General features: G+C 40.8%; 1 protein-coding gene across 6 annotated transcripts in view; it reads left to right on the forward strand.

Annotated features, from left to right (window-relative positions):
- ubr4 (ubiquitin protein ligase E3 component n-recognin 4) overlaps positions 1–25000 on the forward strand; it is an 81776-nt gene that overhangs the window by 6177 nt on the left and 50599 nt on the right. For 3 of the 6 annotated variants that reach the window (XM_061783825.1, XM_061783835.1, XM_061783852.1), the window contains exons 3-29: positions 1–86; positions 240–369; positions 3059–3198; positions 3307–3406; positions 5294–5435; positions 6400–6524; positions 11710–11834; positions 11955–12014; positions 12117–12307; positions 12630–12729; positions 12824–12961; positions 13980–14097; positions 14823–14861; positions 17611–17798; positions 17899–18055; positions 18134–18219; positions 20476–20645; positions 20785–21064; positions 21246–21378; positions 21570–21649; positions 21728–21856; positions 22905–23087; positions 23231–23353; positions 23438–23667; positions 23924–24042; positions 24138–24235; positions 24846–25000. The exon at positions 1–86 is cut by the window's left edge and continues 18 nt beyond it; the exon at positions 24846–25000 is cut by the window's right edge and continues 3 nt beyond it. In XM_061783825.1, coding sequence (XP_061639809.1) covers positions 1–86; positions 240–369; positions 3059–3198; positions 3307–3406; positions 5294–5435; positions 6400–6524; positions 11710–11834; positions 11955–12014; positions 12117–12307; positions 12630–12729; positions 12824–12961; positions 13980–14097; positions 14823–14861; positions 17611–17798; positions 17899–18055; positions 18134–18219; positions 20476–20645; positions 20785–21064; positions 21246–21378; positions 21570–21649; positions 21728–21856; positions 22905–23087; positions 23231–23353; positions 23438–23667; positions 23924–24042; positions 24138–24235; positions 24846–25000 — 3625 coding nt within the window. The remainder of the gene's footprint in view (positions 87–239; positions 370–3058; positions 3199–3306; positions 3407–5293; positions 5436–6399; positions 6525–11709; positions 11835–11954; positions 12015–12116; positions 12308–12629; positions 12730–12823; positions 12962–13979; positions 14098–14822; positions 14862–17610; positions 17799–17898; positions 18056–18133; positions 18220–20475; positions 20646–20784; positions 21065–21245; positions 21379–21569; positions 21650–21727; positions 21857–22904; positions 23088–23230; positions 23354–23437; positions 23668–23923; positions 24043–24137; positions 24236–24845) is intronic. The other 3 variants (XM_061783844.1, XM_061783863.1, XM_061783873.1) reach the window with 1 other exon arrangement.

The following is a 25000-nucleotide window of genomic DNA, read 5'->3' on the forward strand; positions in this document are numbered from 1 at the left end:
TCTCAGTTGCTGCGGCATGCAAAGTTCTGATTGAATTCTCTTTGCTACGCCTGGAGAACCCAGATGAAGCATGTGCAGTGTCACAGGTGAGATCAGCCCCTTTCGAGGTTGTAATTCGATTTTACCATTAAAAGCTGTTTACTGTCACTTTGAGATTATTTGAGTTGTATTTGGATTGTTTTCTACTGTGTTCAACCCTGCCTTTAAATCAAATGGTGCTATACATTTTTTTTTTGCAGAAACACCTTATTCTTCTAATAAAAGGACTTTGCACTGGCAGTAGCAGACTGGACCGCACAGAAATTATTACTTTCACTGCAATGATGAAGTCTGCCAAGCTGCCTCAAACTGTTAAAACGCTTTCCGATGGTAAGACTGGTATTATTACTTTACTGAATATGACACGGTAGATAATGGTTAGCACATTCGCCTCACCGTTCTGAGAACCCGGGTTCAAATCCGGCCTCACCTGTGTGGAGTGCATATATGGATTTCGTGCCAAAAAATGTGAATATCAAGGGGAAAGTCCATTTATTTCAATAATTTGTTTAAAAAAGTGAAGCTTGTGTGTTATATTAGTTCACCACACACAAAGTGAAATATTTCAAGCCTTTAATTTTTTTCAGTTTTGATGATTATGGCAGAAAGACAAAAAAATAAACAAAGGCCAGTATTTTACGAAATTAGAATATCATGACAAAGTCCAACATCGTAGACTCCCTGTGTCCCAATCTTGTCAGCTAATTATCGCAAAACACCTGCAGAAGTTTTCCTCAGCCTTTAAATGGTCTCATTCTGGCTTAGTAGGTTTCAGAATCATGGGGAAAACTGCTGACTTCATGGTTGTGCAGAAAACCATCATTGACGCCCTTCATAAGAAGAAAATGTCTCAAGAAGAATTTCCAAAACAAGCTGGATGCTCACAGAGCGCTGTATCAAAGTAGATTAAGGGGCTGTTAAGAGGAGGGGAAAAATGTGGCTGGAAACGGTGCACAAGTGAACAGGATGACCGCAGTCTTGAGAGAATTGTCAAGGAACGGCGATTCAGAAATCTGGGGGAACTTCATAAGGAGTGGAGGCTGGTGTCAGTGCATCAAGAACCACCACATACAGATGTTTGCATGACATGGGCTACAGCTGTAGGATTCCATGAGTCAAGCCACTCCTGAACCAAAAACAACGTCAGAAGCGTCTGTGCTGGGCTAAGGAGAAAAAGTACTGGTCTGTTGCGCAGTGGTCCCAAGTCCTCGTTTCAGATTGAAGTAAATTTTGCATTTCATTTGGAAGTCAAGGTGCCAGAGTCTGGAGGAAAACTGGAGAAGCACAAAGGTCAAGCTGCTTAAAGTCCAGTGTGAAGTTTCCACAGTCAGTAATGGTTTGGGGAGCCATGTCATTTGCTGGTGTGGGTCCATTGTCTTTTATCAAGCCCACAATCAACGCAGCTGTCTACCAGAAGATTTCCGAGCACTTCATGCTTGCCGCTGCTGACAAGCTTTTTGGAGACAATTATTTGATTTTCCAGCAGGATTTGGCACCTGCTCACAAAGCCAAAACGACCAATACCTGGTTTCATAGCCATGGAATAACAGTACTTGATTGGCCAGGAAATTCACCTGATTATAACCCCATTGAAAATTTACGAGTTCAGTGGTGTCTAACATACGGCCTGCGGGCCAGAGCCGGCCCGTCAAGGGGTCCAATTTGGCCTGTGGGAGTGGAGAGAACATTCACTGCTATTTTTCAATAAAAGTAACTTTTGTTGCTATTTTTTATTTGTTTTTTTAGGGTGCACTGACTTAAATAACAATGATGCACTTGTGAAGGCCAAACGATGCCAAGTTTAAGGGGCACAGCTGAACTGAACTGTGCCAAAGGCTGATCACCTCCCTGCCACGCCGCTTTGATGCTGTAATTATTGCAAAAGGAGGCCCAACAAAGTACTGAAGGCGTATTACTCTAATACACTTTTCAGAAGGCCAATATTTCTGTTTAAGATCCATTTTTGTTGGTCAAAGAAAATATTCAAATTTTGTGAAATACTGGATTTGTTTATTTTTTTCTTTCTGCCATGATCATCAAATTTGAAACAAATAAAGGCTTGAAATATTTCACTTTGTGTGTGGTGAACTAATAATTATTATTATTTTTTTAATATGTTATTGAAGTAAATGGACTTTCCCTTGATATTCAAATTTTTTGGCACATACCTGCAACTCTTCCTTGGTAAACATTTGAGACGTGACCAATAGACTTCGATAAACTGCATTTGTCCATGTTATGACAGACAATACAATAAGCCAATAATAATGCGAGTTGATCTACACTGAACCAATCATGTGGCGTAAGTACACCCACGCACACAGCATTTTAGCAGTGAGACGCACCTGCTGCAGCCGTGGTTAACGATTGTTTCTTGTGAGACTTTGCAAAACCAAAATGACCCCACATTGCCAAACTAGTGGAACCTCGATTAAATGGACTTCGGATTCAATAGACATAAAATAGTGTCCAGTTGGAACTTATCATCTCTCCCATGCTGGACCAGTGAGCGAAGTTTGGATAAACTTTAAAACTTTTAAATATTTATTTTCAATAATGTTGTACTGTACTGTGTGTTTTAGGCCACGATAAAAGTACTAAACAATCATTTTGTACTGTGTAGGTGATTTTGGCCACGAAGAAAGTGTTTAAATTTAACGGACAGTCGGATTTAACGGCCGGCCCCTCCCCCTTATCAGGCCATTAAATCTAGGTTCCACTCTATATCGATATCGACTGATGAGAACAAATATTGTGATAGGATTTTAGTGAGGTTAGTACACGGTCATAGCCATAAATGCAATTTTGCTGATAATTGGCATAAAGTCTTTTAGTTTTCGGTATTCGGCCTTGGATTCCCCGATTTCTGTTTGAGCCGAGAATTTTGATTTTGGTGCATCACAAGTCATTTTTGTATTGTGGGTAATGTTGCTATGCATCTATAAAACGGTCCCAATAATCCCATGGGACGATGTTGTAAATTACAATTTTAAAATTAATTGTACTTTTGTTTTAACAGTAGAGGATCAGAAGGAGGCGCCCAGTGCTGTGAACCCAGAACTGAGGCACAAAGAAGTACAGATGAATTTCTTTAATCAGCTGACTTCGGTTTTTAACCCCGACCTGAGCACCATTTTGGCCCCTTCAGCACACATACAGGTAAGTTATGCTAAATATACTCTTTAATGTATCATAAACAATTTGAGGATGTCCGTGATCTACGACCATACATTTTTTGTTGTAATTCTTATGAGTGTCTCTTTATAGGCAGAGAGCGATTGTGATGACCAGACATCTGACCAAGCTGTTCAAGCCAAAATGAAGAATGCGTTTGTCTCTCAGAATGTGTCAAGTTTACAAGAACTGGGTGAGTAGAACATTTCCGAGACCTTGCACACGCACAAACAATTAATTTCAAATGGAATACGCAGGAACATATTAATAGTGTATATATATTCTGTATCAGGAGGATTCTCTTCAAAATTTAATGGGAACATAATTGGAAGAATATCTACTAGACTTTACACCGATATGATTGGCTTGATCGGTATCGGCCGATAATTAGCATTTTATGCTTATCGGCTTTAATGTCCGCAAAAGAGATTTATTCCGTGTCGCTATCGTGTACAGTATATTTGAATCCAAAAGCTAGTTTATTTTTAGCCTTGTCGCATGTCTTCTGATGTAGCTCTGTAAATATCTGACCACCAATAGTTATTTTAAAAAAAACATGGCGGTGTGGGACAGACAACACGTCTGAGACAGACAACACGTAATGCCGGGATCAGACGACAAGACAAATTCGGTCTTTCACGATTGCGCTATGTCAGAGTACTGCAATAAAATCTTGCATTCCGATACACCACATCCTGTCTTTTACGATCCCTGGGCTTTACCTAGTCAACTCAAACGCGACCGGATACACTCGTTACCATGGTGACGACAACAACAATGGATCGCATCATCTGTATTATAAGAACAAAATGGGGAAAAACGTGTGCTGGTGGTCACCGGTGTTCGGGAGAGAACTTTAATTCAAGGATTGCTTGAGTTATGTTCATGTACTTTTAATACGATACGGCAGCAGGCAACAAAACGTTATGTAGCCTAGAAAGCTAGTGCTAGCGCTAACGGTTGAACGTAAACATGCCGGCGTTATGTCGACTCATGCTCTTAAAGTTTCGGTGTGTGTGAAGTAATTTAATTACAATAAAGTAATTTAATTACAGAAGTTAGCACCCATTATTTCCGTCATGTTGTAATGTTGGTTTGACCTGACTGATTACAATACATGACCTGAATAGAGAATATTTTTGAAGATACTTCGTATACAGTACACAAGTATCTACAGTAAATGAACAAGTCATTTAGATACATTGCTCCATCTTGTGATCAGATCGGTGATCGGTTATCGTTTTTTTAAACTTGCTGATTGGCCCCAAAAATCCTGATCATGTAAAGCCCAATATCTACCCATGAAAGGATGTGGTTTAATGTATAGATTTTGAGGACAAAGTTCCTCATAAAAACATGCAGATGTAATGTATTCCCTCCTTACTAGACACATTTTAATATTTAATTTCATAATGTAATTAAGTAAAGGCGTCATGGTGGTTGGCTGGTTAGCACTTCTGCCTCACAGTTCTGAGGACCTGGGTTTAAATCTGGCCTCGCCTGTGGGGAGTTTGCATGTTCTCCCCATGCCTACGTAGGTTTTCTCCGGGTACTCCGGCATCCTCCCACATCCCAAAAACATGCGTGGTAGGTTAATTAAATACTCTAAATTGCCCGTAGGTGTGAATGTGAGTGCGAATGGTTGTTTGCTTATATGTGCCCTGCGATTTGCTGGCGACCAGTTCAGGGTGTACCCCGCCGCTCGCCCAAAGTCGGCTGGGATAGGCTCCAGCACTCCGGCAACCCTTGCCAGGATAAGCTGTACGGAAGATGAATAATTAAGTAGAGAGATATTGGGGGTTCAACTAGACTGGCAAATTTCCCAACTTCCAGGGTAGTAGTAGAAGCATTACAGGTGTAACTACGACTGAGTTAAAAGGAATAGTGGAAAGTATAAAGTTTGACACTAGAGACTCAATTCGCCCACATTTTTGTGTGGAAGGCAATTGCAGTAGGCTAATAAATGCAAGCTCGACTGTTGTCTCTCTGATGAGACAGTTTTGTGGAAACTTTGTGAAAGGGCCTTCTGGTATGCCAATTTTGGGCAAACTGTGAAAGAGATTCCTCTTTGTCTTCTCAGGTGGGTCTGAGAAGTTGCTGCGAGTGTGTCTCAACCTGCCCTACTTTCTACGTTACATTAACCGTTTCCAAGATGCCGTATCAGCAAACTCTTTCTTCATCATGCCTGCCACAGTAGCTGATGCCACAGCTGTCCGCAATGGGTATGTTATGGTTGTGCATATTTTTTTAGCATTTACCGTATTTTCGCGACCACAAGGCGCACCGTATTAATAGGCGCAGTCTCAGCTACGGGGTCTATTTCTGCATTTATCACATACATAAGGTGTATTATTGGGCGCAGGCATGGTAAAACATACGCTAGCTTAAAACGTATGCTAGCATGCATGCTAGTATATGTTTTTAAAAAGTCAGCGGGAGCAAAACTGAGTTCGGCTGTACTTTATTGAAGTATTTAACTATGTACTCACGTTATTTTTTGATCAATCCTCATCCATAAATGATGCTTCTCCTGGCTGTTCTTTGATCATTAATCCATTGCTCGAGTTGGTCTTCCAACTCGGGCCACCTCGCCTTCTTTGCGCGGAAATTCAGCTACGTCTTCTTGACTTGGCGAAGCTCGTTTTCCTGCTTCCTCCACTTACGAACCATGGATTCGTTGATCTTGAATTCTCTCGCAGCTGCTCGATTCCCATGTTCCTCCGCGTAACTGACAGCTTGGAGTTTAAACTGTGCTTCGTAAGCGTGTCTCTTCGTAGGTGCCATTTTCGGGGGTCCTTAGCCAAACGGATGTTGTGCACATACTGGCGCTATATACCTACTGGGGGCATGCCTTTAGCGTCCTCTTTCACGCGCATCCTTCCCCCTTTAATGTCCGCACGCTGTCCTGAGTCACGTCCGCCTCTCCTCTATATAAGCAGCGTGCCGGCAGGAAATGCTCCCAGTCAGTCAAGCGGAGCGCTCATCAAAGTCACACAACAACATTTACAGATTTTGGAACTCGGTGCACACACAAGGGGCGCCACATTATAAGACGCCCCTGTCCATTTTGGAGAAAATGTAACACTTTTAAGTGTGCCTTATGGTCGTGAAAATACGGTACTCTGTATGGGCAGTGCCTGTGTCAGTTTTTGTCTGTGAATAATGAACATGTTTCAACTTACCCAGATTTCATTCACTGGTGATTGATGTAACCATGGCTTTGGACACGCTCTCTCTGCCTGTACTGGAGCCACTGACACCAGGCAGATTACTGGACATGACTGTCCTGGCTTTGAGTTGTCTCTATGCTGGTAAGATGATCATTCTTTGAGTTATTGATTTGTATTATTGATCTGAGATTTCTAAAAAGTATTTTAAAGGAGGGGTTCACAAACGTTTTGGGGTCCTGGGACCCCTTACAGTGGATAAATCTTTCCAAGGACCCCCTCATAATCCCAACAGCACTTAAAAATAACTTTCATGCACACCCATAAATGGCGTAGGATATTTTTTCCCAGGGTTTCAACCTGAATGTTTGATGACCTGTTTAATAGTATGGACCCTAATCAAATTTGAATTAAATTCCATATTTATCCATCATTGCTAGATGGCTTGCACTGCTACACTAACAACAGGGTTGCGAACAGAGAGGAGCTAGGTTACTATAGCGGTAAGTGTAGCCAAGAAGCAATTTGATTGCTATATTTAACGACTGAACAGACATGAGTGGAATCATTTTCACATTCTTTGAAAGGAGCCTGTGGGAAGGCAATTGCAGTCATTTGCGCTGAACATTACCAAAACATGGTGCCCATTTATACGTTATAGAAGCAGTGATTTATCGTCATGTTGGAAACTTTTGGCCCGACGTGCTTTCAATATTTTGCTGTGATCGCCTTGCCTGACCTGTAAAACTGAGAAAAGAGGATGAGAGAGTTAAAAATGCGTGCATGCATGCAGGGATGGAAGATTTATGTGATGTGTCACAATCATTTCATTCGCTATATGTGACAATTATGTGACTACCGGAAACTGCTAACAAGCATAAAGTCCCCTGAAAAAGTATTTGCTCCCTTCTTAAATTGTTTGTATAGTTTACCCACTTTGATGTTTAAGGTCATCAAAATATAAATATCAGACAAATATAACCCAAGTGGACTTAAAATGCAGTTTTAAATGGTGATTTCATTTATTAAGGAAATAAAACTATTCAGTTACCTTGCCCTGTGCTGGTGCTACATTTGCGCTAGATGTGACGAGACACACAACCTCCAAAAAGCTCAACTTTGATCTCGTCAGTCCATATAATGTTCTCCCAAAAGTTTTGCAAAAGTAAGACGAGCCTTCAATGCAGCCCTATGGGGGGCACAAGTCAGTGCAAACTGTAAGCCGGTCCCAAGCCCGGATAAATGCAGAAGGTTGCGTCAGGAAGGGCATCCGGCTTAAATCTTTGCCAAACAAATATGAGCTTTCATCCAAAGAATTCCATACCGGATCGGTCATGGCCCGGGTTAACAACGTCCGCCACCGGCGCCGTCAACCTGTAGGGCGCCGTTGGAAATTCAGCTACTGTGGGTCGAAGTCAAAGAAGAAGAAGAGGTGGAAAGCGGGTTTTTTGGCAGAAAGAGAAGAGGTAAGCAGAGAGCCTAGAACTGAATGTGGGGACTTTGAATGTTGGGACTATGACAGGAAAATCTCGGGAGTTGGTTGACATGATGATTAGGAGAAAGGTTGATATATTGTGTGTCCAGGAGACCAGGTGGAAAGGCAGTAAGGCTAGAAGTTTAGGGGCAGGGTTTAAATTATTTTACCATGGTGTAGATGGGAAGAGAAATGGAGTCGGGGTTATTTTAAAAGAGTTGGCTAAGAATGTCTTGGAGGTGAAAAGAGTATCTGATCGAGTGATGAGGCTGAAACTTGAAATTGAGGGTGTTATGTGTAATGTGATTAGTGGCTATGCCCCACAGGTAGGATGTGACCAAGAGGTGAAAGAGAAATTATGGAAGGAGCTAGACGAAGTAGTTCTGAGCGTCCCAGACAGAGAGAGAGAGTCGTAATTGGTGCAGATTGTAATGGACATGTTGGTGAAGGTAATAGGGGTGATGAAGAAGTGATGGGTATGTACGGGATCCAGGAAAGGAACTTGGGAAGGATGTGCAGCAGGTTAGGGTGATTAAGGATAGAGATGGAAATATGTTGACTGGTGGCAGCAGTGTGCTAGCTAGATGGAAAGAATACTTCGAGGAGTTGATGAATGAGGAAAATGAGAGAGAAGGAAGTGTAGAAGTGGCAAGTGTGGGGGACCAGGAAGTGGCAATGATTAGTAAGGGGGAAGTTAAAAAGGCATTAAAGAGGATGAAAAATGGAAAGGCAGTTGGTCCTGATGACATTCCTGTGGAGGTATGGAAGCATCTAGGAGAGGTGGCTGTGGAGTTTTTTACCAGCTTGTTCAATAGAATTCTAGTGTGTGAGAAGATTCCTGAGGAATGTAGGAAAACCCCCTTCCTTTTTGCAGTGGTGATGGATAGGCTGACAGATGAGGTTAGACTGGAATCCTCGTGGACCATGATGTTTGCAGATGACATTGTGATCTGCAGTGAAAGCAGGGAGTAGCTAGAGGAACAGTTAGAAAGATGGAGGCGTGCACTGGAAAGAAGAGGAATGAAGATTAGCCGAATTAAGACAGAATATATGTGCATGAATGAGAGGGGTGGTGGGGGAAGAGTGAGGCTACAGGGAGAAGAGATAGCAAGGGTGGAGGACTTTAGATACTTGCGGTCAACCGTCCAGAGCAATGGTGAGTGTGGTCAGGAAGTGAAGAAACGGGTCCAAGCAGGTTGGAACGGGTGGAGGAAGGTGACAGGTGTGTTATGTGACAGAGAGTCTCTGTTGGGATGAAGGGCAAAGTTTCTAAAACAGTGGTGAGCCCAGCCATGATGTACGGATTAGAGACAGTGGCACTGAAGAGACAACAGGAAGCAGAGCTGGAGGTGGCAGAAATGAAGATGTTGAGGTTCGCGCTCGGAGTGACCAGGTTGGATAAAATTAGAAATGAGCTCATCAGAGGGACAGCCAAGGTTCGATGTTTTGGAGACAAAGTTAGAGAGAGCAGACTTCGATGGTTTGGACACGTCCAGAGGAGAAATAGTGAGTCTATTCGTAGAAGGATGATGAGGATGGAGCTTCCAGGCAAGAGAGCTAGAGGAAGACCAAAGAGAAGGTTGATGGACGTCGTGAGGGAAGACATGAGGGCAGTTGGTGTTCGAGAGGAGGATGCAGGAGATAGGCTTACATGGAAAAGGATGACGCGCTGTGGCGATCCCTAACGGGACAAGCCGAAAGGAAAAGAAGAAGAAGACGAGCCTTCATGTTCTTTTTGGTTAGCAGTGGTTTTCACCTTGGAACTCTGCCATGAATGCCATTTTTGCCGAGTCTCTTCCTTATTGTTGCGTCATAATAAGTTGTCCTGAGTTCCTTTGTGGCCTCCTGGATGAGTCATTGCTCTTCTCTTGGGGTAAATTTTTAGGCCGGCCACTCCTGGTTAGGTTCACCACCGTTCCATAATTTTTCCATTTGAGGCTAATGGCTCTGCCTTTGGTTCGCTGGAATCCTAAAGCTTTAGAAATGGCTTTGTAACCCTTTCTAGACTGATAGATGGCAATTACTTTCTTGACTGTTCTTGAATTTGTTTGGATTGTGTCATTTTGTTGCAGCTTTTTTTTTTTTTTAGATCTTTTGTCAGACTTGATTTTGTTGGGACAGATTCTGTTTGTGATTTCTTGATTGAACAGATCTGGGGGTAATCAGGCTTGGGTGTAGTAATCAGTGAAAATTAACCAAGAGTTGTGATTAGCCACAATTCAGTCATGATTTAACAAGGGTAATTACTTTTTCACACAGCGCCAGGTAACTGAATAGCTTTTTTTTCCTTGATAAATGAAATCACCATTTAAAAACAGCATTTTAAGTTTGCTTGGGTTATATTTGTTTATTTGTTACATTTTTTGGCACTGTAACCAGTAACTATGGTTTTATTACATGATGTTGTTTGAAGCTAAAATTGCAAAAATTTGATAAATGTCTCTATTTATACAAATGTTATATGTAAACAAGGCTCGAATTTTTTTTTGTTTGACAAGCAGTTTTGCCAATAATTTTTTCATTTGAGGAACAACTTTCTAATTTTGATGAGCAATCTTTTGCAGCTTAATCGCACAGGGACCTGAAGCAAGGAATTTATGAAACAATGAAAACAACAACATAATGGGGGAGTTGAATTTAGGGGCTGCAGCTAAGAAATATTTTAGTCCTCTCGAGTATCCTACTGAAAATTCTATCAATCATTTGGATTAACTATATTTTTGCTTGGTTAAAAAGCAATTATGAATACAAAACAGAAAATAAGACTTTTCACTTAATAGTATACGACTAATTGGTTTCCTTTTTTATATAATCAGCAGTTTTTCTTAAATTCACATTTAAACATAAAAGCATTAACAGCCTTTGTGCATTGTCACTTAAGGATTTAGCATTTTGTGACATAAGAAGTATCATCTTTTATTGTCATGAACATGGATGCATGTACACGAAATTTGTTATCTGCATTTAACCCATCACAGTGAACACATACACGTTAGTGGAACACACTGGGGCAGCTGAAGCGCCCGGGGAGCATTTCGGAGTATCAGTGTCTTGCTCAAGGACACCACAGCCGTGAGTCCGTGTTGGCAGATGGTCCAGTCGGGGTCTTGAACCTAGGTCCCCCACGGTGGCAGGCAATGATCCTAACCATGGGCCACAGCTGGCCCTTACATTATACAATACGTTAGGTTCATGGCTGTGCATTTATGAGCTTAGATCCGCTGACTAGGAATAAGCCAAATATTCTTTATACGACTACAACTTTTGAACAAGTGTTCAATTTGTTATAAAGCCCAATGATTGTAAAAAACGGGGTGCGGTGGTATCGGAATACAAGATTTTATTGCAGTAGTCTGACATAGTGCAATCGCGAAAAAGCAAATTTGTCTTGTAGTCTGATCCGGGCATTACGTGTTGTCTGTCTCAGACGTGTAGTCTGTTCCACACCGCTGACATGTTATTTATTTATTTATTTTTTAAAAATAACTTTATTGGCTGTCAGATATTTACAGTACTACGTCAAAAGACACGCGACAAGGCTAAAAATAAACTAGCGTTTGGATTCAAATATACTGTGCACGATGGCGACGCGGAGTCAATGTCTTGCGGAGCATTGATCGTATCAGCGAATTCTGACATTAAAGCCGATCAGCATAAAATGGTAATTATCGGCCGATACCGATCAGGCTGATAAAATCGGTGTAAAGTCTAGTAACAACCAAACAAACTAACACATTGCATATGCGTTCAATGCCAGAAGTAATCCTGCCCTCTTGATGATGCGTGCATGTGACAAAGTAAAATGTAAAACATGTAAGCAGGGGGGGAAAAAAAAAAAACCTTTTCTGGTTTTAGGTGTGAGCGTCGCCACCTGCATGGCCATTCTACAGGTAGGAAGTGGCTTGCAACTTCGCTCTGCCTCCACTGGGACTAAAGAGGAGGACTATGAAAATGACGCTGCGACAATAGTCCAGAAATGTGTGAGTTTTATTACTACAATATTTTTGCCCCTTATTTGTTAGTAACAAGTTATATTTTGCTACAGGGAAGAATTCTTGTGAAGTGTATAATTTGACTGATGTGTAATGTGTTTGCAACAGTTGGAGATCTATGAAATGATTGGGCAAGCCATCAGCAATTCTCGCCGAGCTGGCGGAGAGGTTAGCACCAGGCCACTTAATAACACTATAACAGTTATGTTTATATATGAATTTCAGTTGTATGTTGCATTATACTTAATGGTTTGGTGTTGTGTTCTGTAGCATTATCAGAACTTCCAGCTGCTTGGCGCGTGGTGCCTTTTAAACAGCCTATACCTGATTCTTAACCTGAGCCCCACGGCCCTGGCAGATAAAGGCAAAGAGAAAGATCCCTTGGCTGCCTTGCGTGTCCGAGATATTGCTGCTCGCACTAAGGATGGCGCCGGGTCACCGAAATTGGGTCCTGCCAAAGGGTAAATGACTAGATATGTGATTATAAATATTTATGTTGCAATTTAGTTTTTGTCTGTGCTTTTATGCAGCGTTTTATTTGAAAAAAGGTGATGGAACATAGGAATTATTACATTTATTTTAGCATTGTTAATGTCTACTGATTTTTATAAAAAAATAATTTGGTAGAATTTCATCCTTAAGTTCAAATATCTACAGACAATAGAAAAAGATGATTGGTTCCTCATTAGTATAGAATCTCAATAGTGGCCACACACAATCAACTACATTGTCCTTGAAATCCTTATCCTAAATTGTGTACTAGTTATTCTTATCTTTTTTAAGACACCAAGGATTTGGAGTTTTGTCCGTGATCTTGGCCAACCACGCCATCAAGCTTTTAACATCACTTTTCCAGGATTTGCAAGTTGAGGCCCTGCACAGAGTAAGTTGATTTCTTGTCACAATACACTGGTGCTTTTGTCATGAACATTCAAGGTAATCACCAATTCATGACCCATCCCTCTCTTTCCCTGCAGGCTTGGGCGAGTGATGGTCCACCTGCTGAGCTCAACATCATGGCGCAGAGCACTTCCATCCAGAGGGTCCAAAGGCTCACCGACTCTGTACCGCTGACCAACCTTCTCTTCACCCTTCTCTCCACTGCCTACAAAAAGGTACTATCAATGATGACTGTCACTCCCTAACTCCTAAAAATGTCATTGTGGCTTAAAGAGAGGTGCTTTCCCAAATAGAGAGATGATGGAGGTCAAAAGTGAAGTGAAAGGATCAGTCATGAATAAAACCTTTGAGCTGTCTGAGATAGGCCTTACACGATCAGGATTTTTGGGACCGATCACTGATGCGATCACAAGACGGAGCAATGTCTATTTACATGACTTGTTCATTTATTGTATATACTTTTGTACTGTATACTGTATCCATCCATCCATTTTCTGTACAGTTTATCCTCACAAGGGTTGCGGGTGTCCTGGCCGTCCCAGTTCAAATTATTCTCTAGCATTTTAGACAAAAGTTAAAACACCAATGACCTCTAGGGGGCATTCAAGTATTGGCCGCTGACATAAATTTAGGACAAATCTTACTCTAACTTTTCTCACTGTCCCAGCTATATGGATGGGGGTGTTGTCCAGAGTTCGAGTCCATTTGACTTTATTTTATTATTTTTTTTCTCCCACACTGCGCTGCTTGAACGCGGCATGATCCTCGTGTACATTCTTCAGGTGCTCGATCAAATTTGTTGTGTTGAAGCATTTTGAGGACGTTCCCCACGACATACTTCAGTTGTGCACAGACTGCAAATAACTTACATGTTGTTTGTCTGAGACACCGCAAAATAGTCCCACACCGACGTGTTTTTTCACCGACAAGATTGAAAAAACTTTTTTGGCAGTCAGATAGTTATACAGTACTGCGCTACAAGACACGTGACAAGGCTAAAAATAAACTAGCTTTTGCATTCATACGTGACGAAGACGCAGAGTTAAATGTCTTGAGTGGATTGATCGGATCGGCGACTTATGACATGAAAGCCGATCAGTCGATCAGCATAAAATGCTAATTATCGGCCGATACCGATAACACCGATCGGATCGGCGTAAAGTCTAGTCTGGGATGCCCGTCGTCCCAGTATGACTGATTTTTTTTAGGTTTATTCCCTTTTGCTTCCATTAGGCTTGTGTTCTCCAGCGCCAGAGAAAAGGCTCAGTCAGCAGTGATGCCAGTGCTTCCACTGATTCTAACACCTACTATGAGGATGACTTCAGCAGCACTGAAGAGGACAGCAGCCAAGGTAAATTGTGCTGAGCACCTCGGTAAGCTTCAGCACAACATCCACCAGATACCATATCAGGTTTGCAAAACAATACAAGATTACACCTTTGACACACACCTCAACTCAAACATTTTTTTGTATTATAGTTGAATAAATTGAATGAGATTACTTAAATAGAAACAAGGGTATTAACATTTTTATATATTAACTCAAATCACTGCCACATATTTTATGACAGATGTAGAGCAGTAGCTGGCACTTGCAACTGTAGATAACTGCTGAATGAATGTAGTGCATTAGCTTTCAGAACTATTAAGAGTTAAGGGTTAGACTACTTAATGTAGTGCTTTCACAATCCTGAATTGTAAATGGACATGGGGATTTAAAGTTCTAATACAGATAGTCACAGCTGCCTCATCTAACGTGGGAATTGCTATAACATTGTACAAACCAGCTAGTCAATATCTTAAAAGTTCGGTGTAATGCCTCTAAAGTATCCCCTCAGAATTGGGGCGTGTAGGCCAAAGCTTGTAGGCAGGTGCAAAAAGGAAAGCCTTGGCTGGGTTTGGTCTTTGTGCTATTGTCAGTGTGTGCAGCTTTTTGAAAATAATCTGTGAGCCACGGCTATCTGTGGAGAGCAGTGAGAAGAATAAACACATGCCGCACACTCACAAAAATGTCTAACATTTTTGTCCAGTCACCCTATATGATAGTGCAGTTGACAGTGTCTACTATCTCGGCAGAGAGAAGACAGGAGAAGACAAGTGCAGCTTGTGTCTCAGGTCAGCAGTTTTCTGTCCTCGGGTCAAAAGACTTGGTGTACACTTCACTGTCCTACACTCATTTTGTTATTGTATGTCTCACTATGTAGGCTATGATCTACAGCTACATTAGCTAAGAGCCACAGAGGAAGGAACTTTGGCAAAATGTCAGTTGTGTGAAGGGTGCCTTTTGTTATAATTGGCCGAATTTCATTAACATTTTTTTGTCAAAGAGATTCATCTGTGGTTCAATGTGCTTCAAAGGATAATACCAGTGGTCTAATTATGTGGGTCCTCAGAACATGGTTTGTAACCGCACTGGGTGCCTGATGGAAACGAATCTGTGCTTTCATACCTTCTTTTTCTGCCTTTTCTCTGTATGGTCACTTTTGTAATGCCGTTTAAGGTAAGTCCTACAAAGCTTCAGCAGCCGTTCTTTTTGCCGGACAGTAAAGACTGCGTAAGCATTGTATTAATGTTATATATATTTTTTTATTTTCTTTTGCAAGCATAAAAATGTGTGGTAATTTTGGCAAGTTCTCTTCATTTTTTGGTCATGATATTTGTTTTAAATGCACACTGCATTATGGGTCATACATGTCTAAAATATTGACGATACAAAAATAACGTAGAACCCACTTCAAATCAGTGGTATTATTCTTGAACATGACGAATTCAACTTGTGCTTCTACTGTGCGCTTAAGTATACTATGCTGCGTCTCACTGACATCTGACAAGTTATACTTACTCTATGTTGCATGCAACTGTGAATATCTACTTAAAGCTACGAGTGTGTAATTAGCTAGAACCTTTTTGTCTTTCTGTGTTATTGCACTTAAAGCTTGAAAGTAAGAGGTCCGGTAGTCCACATCCAGAGTCCTTTGAGGCCTTTTAAAATGCACAGCGTTATCTCTACTATTCAATTTACAATTCAATGCGTTCCAGAGTCATCAATCCATCCATTCTCTGAACTGCTTATCCTCACTCGGGTTGTGGGTGTGCTCGAGCCTATCCCAGCTGACTTTGGGTGAAAGGCAGCGTGCACCCTGAACTGGTAGTTAGCCAATCGCAGGGCGCACATAAACAAACATTCACCCTCAGATTCACAACTACGGACAATTTAGTCATCGATTACCTACCATGCATGTTTTTGGAAAGTGGGAGAAAACTGAAGTGCCCAGAGAAAACCCACGCAGGCAAGTGGAGAACATGCAAATTCCACACAGGAATGCCAGGTTTGAACCCATGACCTCGCGGATGTGCTAACCAGTCGTTCACCATGCTGCCCTCCAAAGTCAGGATAGAAAAAATATTTGGAAAACCGAGTCTGTGTGTGGGGTGGGTCATTCCATTTTACATGGATTGGGGTCCAGTCTCATCACCATGCTAGTATGTTGATCAAAGAGACCCCAACTTTTGCATTGAATCTGGGCATCTTGATTTTGGATTATCAGTTACGAAATTCTACATCTTTAGAGAAACCCACTTCCTGCATATGCCTAGTCACAGAAAGTTTAGACAAGAAATCCTGCGTCTATTCATTTACTCACTAAAATGTTATGCTTTCCCGACCATGATCGCCCAACAAATTGTCAGACAAATATGTACTTTTTGCATCCACATGGGCAATGAAAATGTAACTTGTCAGAATTTACTCTGTTAAAAATCCATATATTCAGCCAAGTAATTGGTTTTAGTCCATAGCAGAGTTTACTGTGTGACTTCTGTCTTTGTAATCTCGCTAGGGTCACTGTGTATCCAGTGGTTAAATATGAGAGCTTGCTGGCTTCTTTGGTAGTCTTTATATTTTATATTTATATACACTCTGCAGAAAATACAATAGTTTAACAGTTTATGCTGTTGCTGTATCTTTTGGAGAGCAGTATCACATATATTTTATCATGTTTGAAAGAAGTGAACGGTGGCAGTGTTGGTCTCACTTGCGTCTTTTACACCGAGACGTGTTACATTGTCCTAATGCATGTTAACAAGATAAAAATGCTTTCAAAACCAACACGCCTAAGCATGCAGTCATATGTCTATCTGGCCACCTGTAACATTGCCATTGATGAGTACCTGCAAATGTTCTGTCATTTACAGTGCCACAGACATGCTGCTACTAATAGCTCATTAACTGAGTTTTAGCCTTGCATAGGTGTTGCATTCGGTTGCCCCTTTCTTTGGTGCATTAGTGTAAAAATCCTCGACCTGAAAAAGATGTTGCGTGTGTGCTGATTGTCATTCACATCTTAGATAAAAACTAGATAAAAAAAAAAAAAAAAAAAAAAAGTTATTCATAAATGGAAATAATTAATCAAACATATATATAATACAGTATATATATATATATATCTATATATTTAATAATCCATGAATTAAGGCACGATTGAATTGGCAATTTTTAATTCTATAAAAATATATAAACTTTGTGTAAGTGAATCATTGTGGGCTCAAGTTAACAAAGCTGGGAAAAGACACCACATGAATCATGACCGCTTTCCTTTATTACCCATTTTTACCAAAAGTGTATGACTGAAAGGTTGATGGCAAAATTTTTCTCTTCAGGCCCATTTCGTTTTACCTCCCCTTTAAGTGGATATTCACCGATAAATGTTCACTTTTTACATTTTCTTGTCCACCACTTGCAGTATTGTAGGTGAAACGAGATAGTTTAAAGTTTGACTCTACCACCACTCCATAAATACCTGTGAAGTATTGGGGAAACTTCCCTCTACACAAAATGGTCATAGACACGTGTTTTCCATTGCAGACGATGACAGTGAACCCATCCTCGGACTTTGGTTCGAAGAGACTATTTCACCCACCAAAGACAAAGTAGCCCCCCCACCGCCTCCACCCCCCCCTCCCCTGGAGACCTCTCCCAGACTGAAGAGCCCCAGCAAGCAGAACCCAAGCGAGAATGGAAACATTTTGGCGGGTCGCAAAGATCCAGAGCTTGTGAGATTTTTTTATTTATTTATTTTTTAAATGCACAAAGGTTGACCTGCACAGCCCAAGTTAATCTTATTAAATATTTACTTTTTATTTGTCCCTCCAGTTCCTCAGTTTAGCCTCTAGCATTTTGAACTTCATCACCACCTCCATGCTTAAGTCCAGGAACAACTTTATCCGCAACTACCTAAGTGTATCTCTAACAGAGCAACACATGGCAACATTAGCCACCATCATCAAAGATGTGGACAAAGATGTAAAAGGTATGGTTAAAAAATGCTGCTCTGAACGAAAATTCCTCTTATTGGTCTGTTTGCTCGACAATATTTATTTCCCCTCAGGGTCCTCAGATGAAGCCTTTTCTTTAGCTCTGTATCACTTCAACCACACCCTGGTAACATCAGATCTGCCATCCCCATCCCTGCAGGTAAGATCGAGTACAAGCCTGAAATTATTTTCAAACATTTTTCTACCCACACTATAAAGTACAATATACAGGCAATAAATTAGGAGTGTCAATAGTTCAATCCAAAAAGTGACACTGATAGAGGTGCACACACACTCAGAGTGAAATATTTTAGGATTAAAAAAAAAAAAAAACAATAAATAAATTCATTAGCGGTCAAACGTTTTAGAACACCCACATTTTGTTGTTATTAGTCCTCACCGGGTGTGCCCCCCCCCCACCCACAAATAAGGACATGTTTTTTTGACCGTTGTAACGTTACTTGTGGTCAAATATCTAGACTAACTATTGTTCTGCTGTGGTTCGCACCCCTAGGTCCGTGTCCGGTCTGTCCCCTAAAACCCCTTTCTGTCCGGCTCCATTTTCAATAAATGTTGGAGTATTTCAAACTCCCCTGCTGCACAGCACAACTGTTCCAGCACAAAGGGCATACAGATCTACCATTCTGCATGGCCACCCATATTTTTCCAGAACAGATAAATTATTCAAGTTACAAAAGAAATCATTAAATCAATCCACAAACAAAAATGTATTCTAAACTGTTGACTCATTTAAGTAGCCACTGTGGGCAGATATAACAGCTGAACACACTTGTGGCATTATCTTGAAAATGGAAATCAAATATTCCTCAGAAGGTAATTTTCAACTCAGTTGTTGAAGTTCCCAAACTGTGTGGCTATTCATTTCAGTTTTTTAGTTTTTGTTTTCACCGTCTGGAAGCTACCACTTACCTTAGTTTGTACCATTTCAAGCTATTTGTTGGACTTAAACTACTTGACTTTTAATTAAAAATAAATAAATAAATAAATTGGCATGTTCTAAAACTTTTGACTGGTCAAAAGGCATAGTTTCCAGACTTGAACTTTAAACTGGACAAAGGAGTGAAAGCAACACAACCTACAAGTGCCACACGTTTTACCTCGCCTTTAAGTGGGTATTCATAATCTATTCTGGATCTTTTTTGTGTTGGCGGTGTGTTTTGGGTCATTGTCTTGTTGCATGATGAAGAGTGTCCCGATTAGTTTCGATGCATTTTTCTGTAAATTGCCAGACAAAATGGTTTTGTAGACTTCAGAATTAATTCTGCTGCTCCCATCATGAGTTGCATCATCAATAAAGTCTCGTGAGCCCGTTCAGAAGCAGCCATGCAAGCCCAAGCCATTACTTTACCTCGAACGTGCTTCACAGATGAGCATGTGTTTTGGATTATAAGCAGATCCTTTATTTCTCCATACTTTGGATTTTCCATCACTTTGGCAGAGATTAATCTTGGTCTCATCAGTCCATAAAACTTTGTTCCTAAACCTATGTGGCTCATCTCTGTACTTCTTTGCAAAATCCAATCAGGCTTTCTGATTCTCTTTGCTGATGAGTGGTTTGCATCTTGTGGTATGAACTGTATATTTCTTCTCTCGAAGTCAGTGGATTGTGATACCTTCACCCCTGCCCTGTGGAGCTTGGCAGTGATGTCACTGACTGTTGTCTTTGGGTGTTTCTTCACAGCTCTCACAATGTTTCTGTCATCAACTGCTGTTGATACCCTTGGCCGACCTGTTCGATGTCTGTTGCCATTACACCAGTAGTTTCTTTTTCAGGACATTCCAAATTGTTGTATTGGCTATGCCCAATGTTTGTGCACTAGCTCTAATTGTTTTTCCCTCTTCTCTCAGCTTCAAAATGGTTTGCTTTTCTCCCATAGACAGCGCTCTGGTCTTCATGTTTGCTTAACAGAAAATGCTATGTTCACAGGTGAAACCCAAAGCCAAAAACAAGCACTATCTAATGTTTAAGCAATCAATCTAAAAGGCAACACCTCAGCAACTGGAAACACTCATCAGTCACATTTTCCAATACTTTTTCTCACTTGAAAAGTGGGTGGGTAAAAAAAAAAAAAGGCGCTCTGTCCCGAGTTGTTTAACACATCTAGATGTAAATACCATGAAATAAAAGCTAGAATTCTGAACTTTTGTCTCATATTCATCTTTTCATCTGAGACCCAAATGTCTTCAGGATACAACAAAAACAAAGGAATTGACCTTGCTATTCAAATACCTTTGGAAGGGACTGTATATAATGTATGAATACTGAAATAAATGAACTTTTCTGCCATATTCTAATGTATTATCTACCTGTACAGTGACACATACTTTGTTTTGGAACACAACTTATTTCAGCGCATATGAAGTCTTACCACTGTGTTTCTTTTTTTTTTCTTAGAACACCCTTCTTCAGCAACTTGGTGTTGCGCCCTTTTCAGAGGGTCCCTGGCCTTTATACATTCACCCTCAGTCACTTTCAGTTCTGTCCAGGCTCCTCCTCATCTGGCAGCACAAAGCCAGCATGCAAGGACAGCCGGATGTGCCTGAGTGTATGAAAGTCTGGGAAAGGTATTGTTACTGTTATGTTTTCGGAGGGTTTTAAGCCCAACCTCAAACTCATCACTACAAAACAGCAAGAGCCATTGAAACCCCAATGTAGCAACAGTGACTTATGTCAGTTTGATCACTCGCTTTATCTCTCTCATAGATTTTTGGGAACACTGAAGCAGCACATCATTCAGGGAGCTATTCACGGAGAGGATGACCTTAATGTTGAACACCTTCAACTCATGCTACTACTTTTCCACAACCTGTCGGAACGTGGCAGATGGACAGTCCTTACTTTGGTCACCCAGGCAATCAGTGAAGTGGCACTGAGCAAAGATAGCCAATTGAAGGCTGTGCCCCTCAACCTGGCTCGCCTGCTACTGGTTTTTGACTACCTGCTGCGCCACTACTCAAAGGCCCCCTTGTACCTTTTTGAACAGGTAGATCCTGTATTTATCTCTGAATACCTGGTATAGTGATAGTGTTAGCTTTTCTTAGTGATGACTAATTAACCAAGGTATATGTCTATGGTTATCGTTTTGTTTTTCTTGTACCAGTTTATTTGAATATTTGAGCCATAATGGGAGATATTTAGCTTTTCCCAATGATACTCATTTCTAGGTGCAGTACAATCTCCTCACCCCTCCATCAACCGGGCCAAGTTCTCTCCAGGATGTCGGCAAGCGCAACAGTCTTCCGCTTTACTATGGCTTTAAGGAGGTGGAGGAGAACTGGGCCAAGCACTGTCCAACCAGTAAGTGCAGGAGCCAAAATCATTTCCATCACAAGCTACATAGTCCAAGAATAGGATTCGGGTAAAACACAAATGTGAGCTAGTTGTATAAATAAGCAGCAAAGGTCTTGCAGCCTATTTGGATTTCATTTTAAAAATGGTGCTCCACAATAATCTGACAATATTATGATATGTTTTTGCCCTTTTTCTAGATTCAAATGCTCAGCCCAAATTCTACTGCGTTTTATCCCCTGAGGCATCTGAAGATGATATCAGCAGACTAGACACCAAGGTGAGGCCGTTGTTCTTGTGTTGTTCTCAAGGAAATGTGACAAAGCCTTTCAGTGTGCATATTATTTCTTTTTGATAGGCGTTTCCAAAACTGTTCAATGGAGCAGTGAAATATGATGAACTTTATGCTTGGCTGATCTCACTCCTGGCAGCAGGCTCTCAGTTTGACACAGCAAGAAGACAGGAGAACAAGCCCATTTCTCCAATGGTGAGAGCAAATGCTTACAGAATGGAAGCACAAAGTTGCTCACAAACTCCTTATTTAATCTTGCGTGAAAATCCGCATGTTACTAGCATGCAATTCATATACCTATGTCAGACTTTACAGGATTGACTGAAATTTTGCATTATATGCAAATTTTGTCATTGGCTGTAATGTCATAATTTGCAGTCATTGATCGGATCTGCGAATTAAGGCATTAGTGCAGACTCAATCTCGTTTACTGCAGAGATGTTCTGCACTGCCGTTGTGTAGGTTTTTAGAACAGTCGCGTGTCTTGTGAGCGAAAACTTTTACCCTTGCAGGCAGAAGTTCTGCCTCCGCATCCTTGACCATCCATTAATGCGGTTAAAAAAGGCTGAAAATCATTTTATTTTCATCAAAAAATGCTATCTACATTTTGTATGTTATTGAATTGTAGCATCTCTTTAAGACGAATTGTTAATGTAGCCGTAATCCCGTCAAAATAGCTGTCCTCGCTAGGCAGAAGATCCACCTACTTACATTCAGCCAATCACAGATGCGATCCGCAGGCGAGCGCAATGTTTATGAAATAACATGGAAGTAGGCGTGATGTCGGGGGACAAAACGTTTGCCAAACGAGGACAAAACAGTCAGACTGGCTCCTAAGAAAAGGGAAACCACAATCGATGGTGTTAGGTAGCACTTGTCATAGATCTGTTTTGCTGTCGCGTTGTTGCCTCTGTGCGTCACGTGATGCAAGTAAGGTATGCTAATGTATTGTACTGTTGTTGTTTTTTTGTTCTTTAATACAACAACAAAAAATGAGAAGGCCCTTGCAGGTGATCGAATCGGTTATCGGTTTAAACTCGGTGATTAGCCCCAAAAATCCTGATGGTGTAAAGCCTACCCTAGATAATTCAAAATTTGGGTTGTTGTAATTAAAAATGTACAAGAAAACAAGAACATTTTCCCTAAATTGATTGTTAAATTGTGTATAAAAACAAGGGCAGACAGAATAATGAAAATGCTTTCTCAATGGTTTGAATAAACTCCTATTAATCACTTTATACAGGAGGCCTGTTCTCTTCAGTACTTCTTTTTAGTACTGTGGAGGATCTTGGGGGCTTTACCACCTTCAAAAGCTTTCATAGAGCAGCTCAAGTCTGGATGCGGGGATCCCAGTGAGAGCGATATCCTGCATACTCTACGATGGTCATCACGTCTCAGAGTGTCTACTTATGTGCATTGGATTAAGGTTTGTTGATTTTAAAACTACTGTCAAGTTATATTACGATTCAAAGATTGAGTTGTGTTGTTTTTTTTTTTTTTCCATTCTTTATTTAATTTCTCTTTTGGTCTGGATTTGATTTATGACTATGTACATGTCCTCACTGACAGGAACACTTGGTGAAGCAGGGAATGAAAGCAGACCAAGCAGCCTCTTTGGTTGAAATCACAGCTGCTAAGTGCAGCACCGTTAAATATGATGTGGAGCTAGCAGAGGAGTACATTGCCAGACAGGTAATGTTCACAATCTTATCACAGAGAATGAACACATTGATTATGGTCCTTTTTTATTTTTTTTATTTTGCTGTTACACAACAGATTTCAACCTTCTCCAGTGTCGACCCAAATGTCATCGTTCCACTCGATCAACTACCCTCACTACAAGCCATCTATACATTGGATGCAGTGATTTCCAAAGTGCAAGTGTCCCTAGATGAACATTTGTCCAAGGTTGCCACTGAGGCAGATACTCAAAAGTCATCAGAGATCACAAAGAACTTGTTGTCTGCCACACTGCAGCTTGTAGATGTTTACACAACCTTTACAAAGTGAGTTGAGTGTCCTTTGGGGAATGCTTGTAATTTTAACCAGCTACAATTAGGAGTGATCAATTGCAATACCAGCCTAAACCTTTTGCACTAGTTGTTCTTTCTTTGTTTTATCTTTGTTAGTACATCAAGAATTGGATGTGCTAACCTATGATTTCAATAACCATCTATCTAATCCATGCAATTCATCCATGTTAACTTTACACAGTTAAACCTATATGATAGATTATAACTTGAAAGCTTTGATTTGTCTCAGGTCTTATCTACTAATAAACATCCCAGAGGAAGGGGAAAATAAGCTGTCAGATGCCAAGCTCCAAGGTTATGCTGCTGTGCTGTCCATTGGCTCCACCCGCTGCAAGGCCAACTTGCTGGGTAAGTAGCTGTATTATTTAGTGCAGATATATTCAACAGTGCAGTCAATTATACTTTTTGATTTCCACACTAACCTTTTAACCGAACGCTTACAGGGCAGAATGTTATGCAGAACTTACCACCAGCTGTACAGACAATATGTGAGACATGGAACAGCATCCATACCAATGAATTCCCCAACATCGGGTCGTGGGTATGTAATCAGAACAATGATGTGATACTAATTACTCAAGATGCATTTTACTGACTATATTGGGCTTTGAGCAAAGACTGTCATCATTTTTGGTTTTAATTTTAATTTTCTTTTCAGTTCTAACTTAAAGTGCTTACATGTTAAAAGATGTAGACAGATCTGAAGATATAATGCTGTATAACTAAGTATATTTCTATAATATCAAACGCTTGTGTTGGCCAGTGTTTTTTTTTGTTTAATTTTTGGTAGCCTGATAAAATATTGAAGCACATTGGTCATGTTGTTTGTTACACAATGTGCATAATGTTTAGTCAGTCATCTTTTGTTTGTTAAAAAAAAATTCAATTAACACAGCGACTGTTACTTGTGAAAAAAGACCTTTCTTTCTCTCTGACCCACTTGACGATTCACCAATGTATCAAACCGCCGCAGTATAGCACCAACTACTGGCGAGGAGGACTTGCTCGATAGCACATTTTTTTCCCTTCCCTTTAAGTATCTGTGGCTGGTATCGGCAGCCTTCACGATTACCTGATATCTTGAAATACGGCCAGTATCGGCGTGATAGGTACTCGCCCATCCCTAATATTTTGTTTGCTTTCCCTTTCAGCGAAATGCATTTGCCAACGATGTCATTCCATCAGAGAGCTACATCAGTGCAATCCAAGCAGCTCACTTGGGAACACTGAGCTGCCAGTCGTTGTCTTTGGCATCGTCTCTCAAACACATTCTGCTGTCTTTGGTTCGGCTCACCGGTGACCTCAT

The sequence above is a fragment of the Phyllopteryx taeniolatus genome, chromosome 1, assembly GCF_024500385.1.
Source record: "Phyllopteryx taeniolatus isolate TA_2022b chromosome 1, UOR_Ptae_1.2, whole genome shotgun sequence".
In the NCBI taxonomy this organism is placed as follows: domain Eukaryota; kingdom Metazoa; phylum Chordata; class Actinopteri; order Syngnathiformes; family Syngnathidae; genus Phyllopteryx; species Phyllopteryx taeniolatus.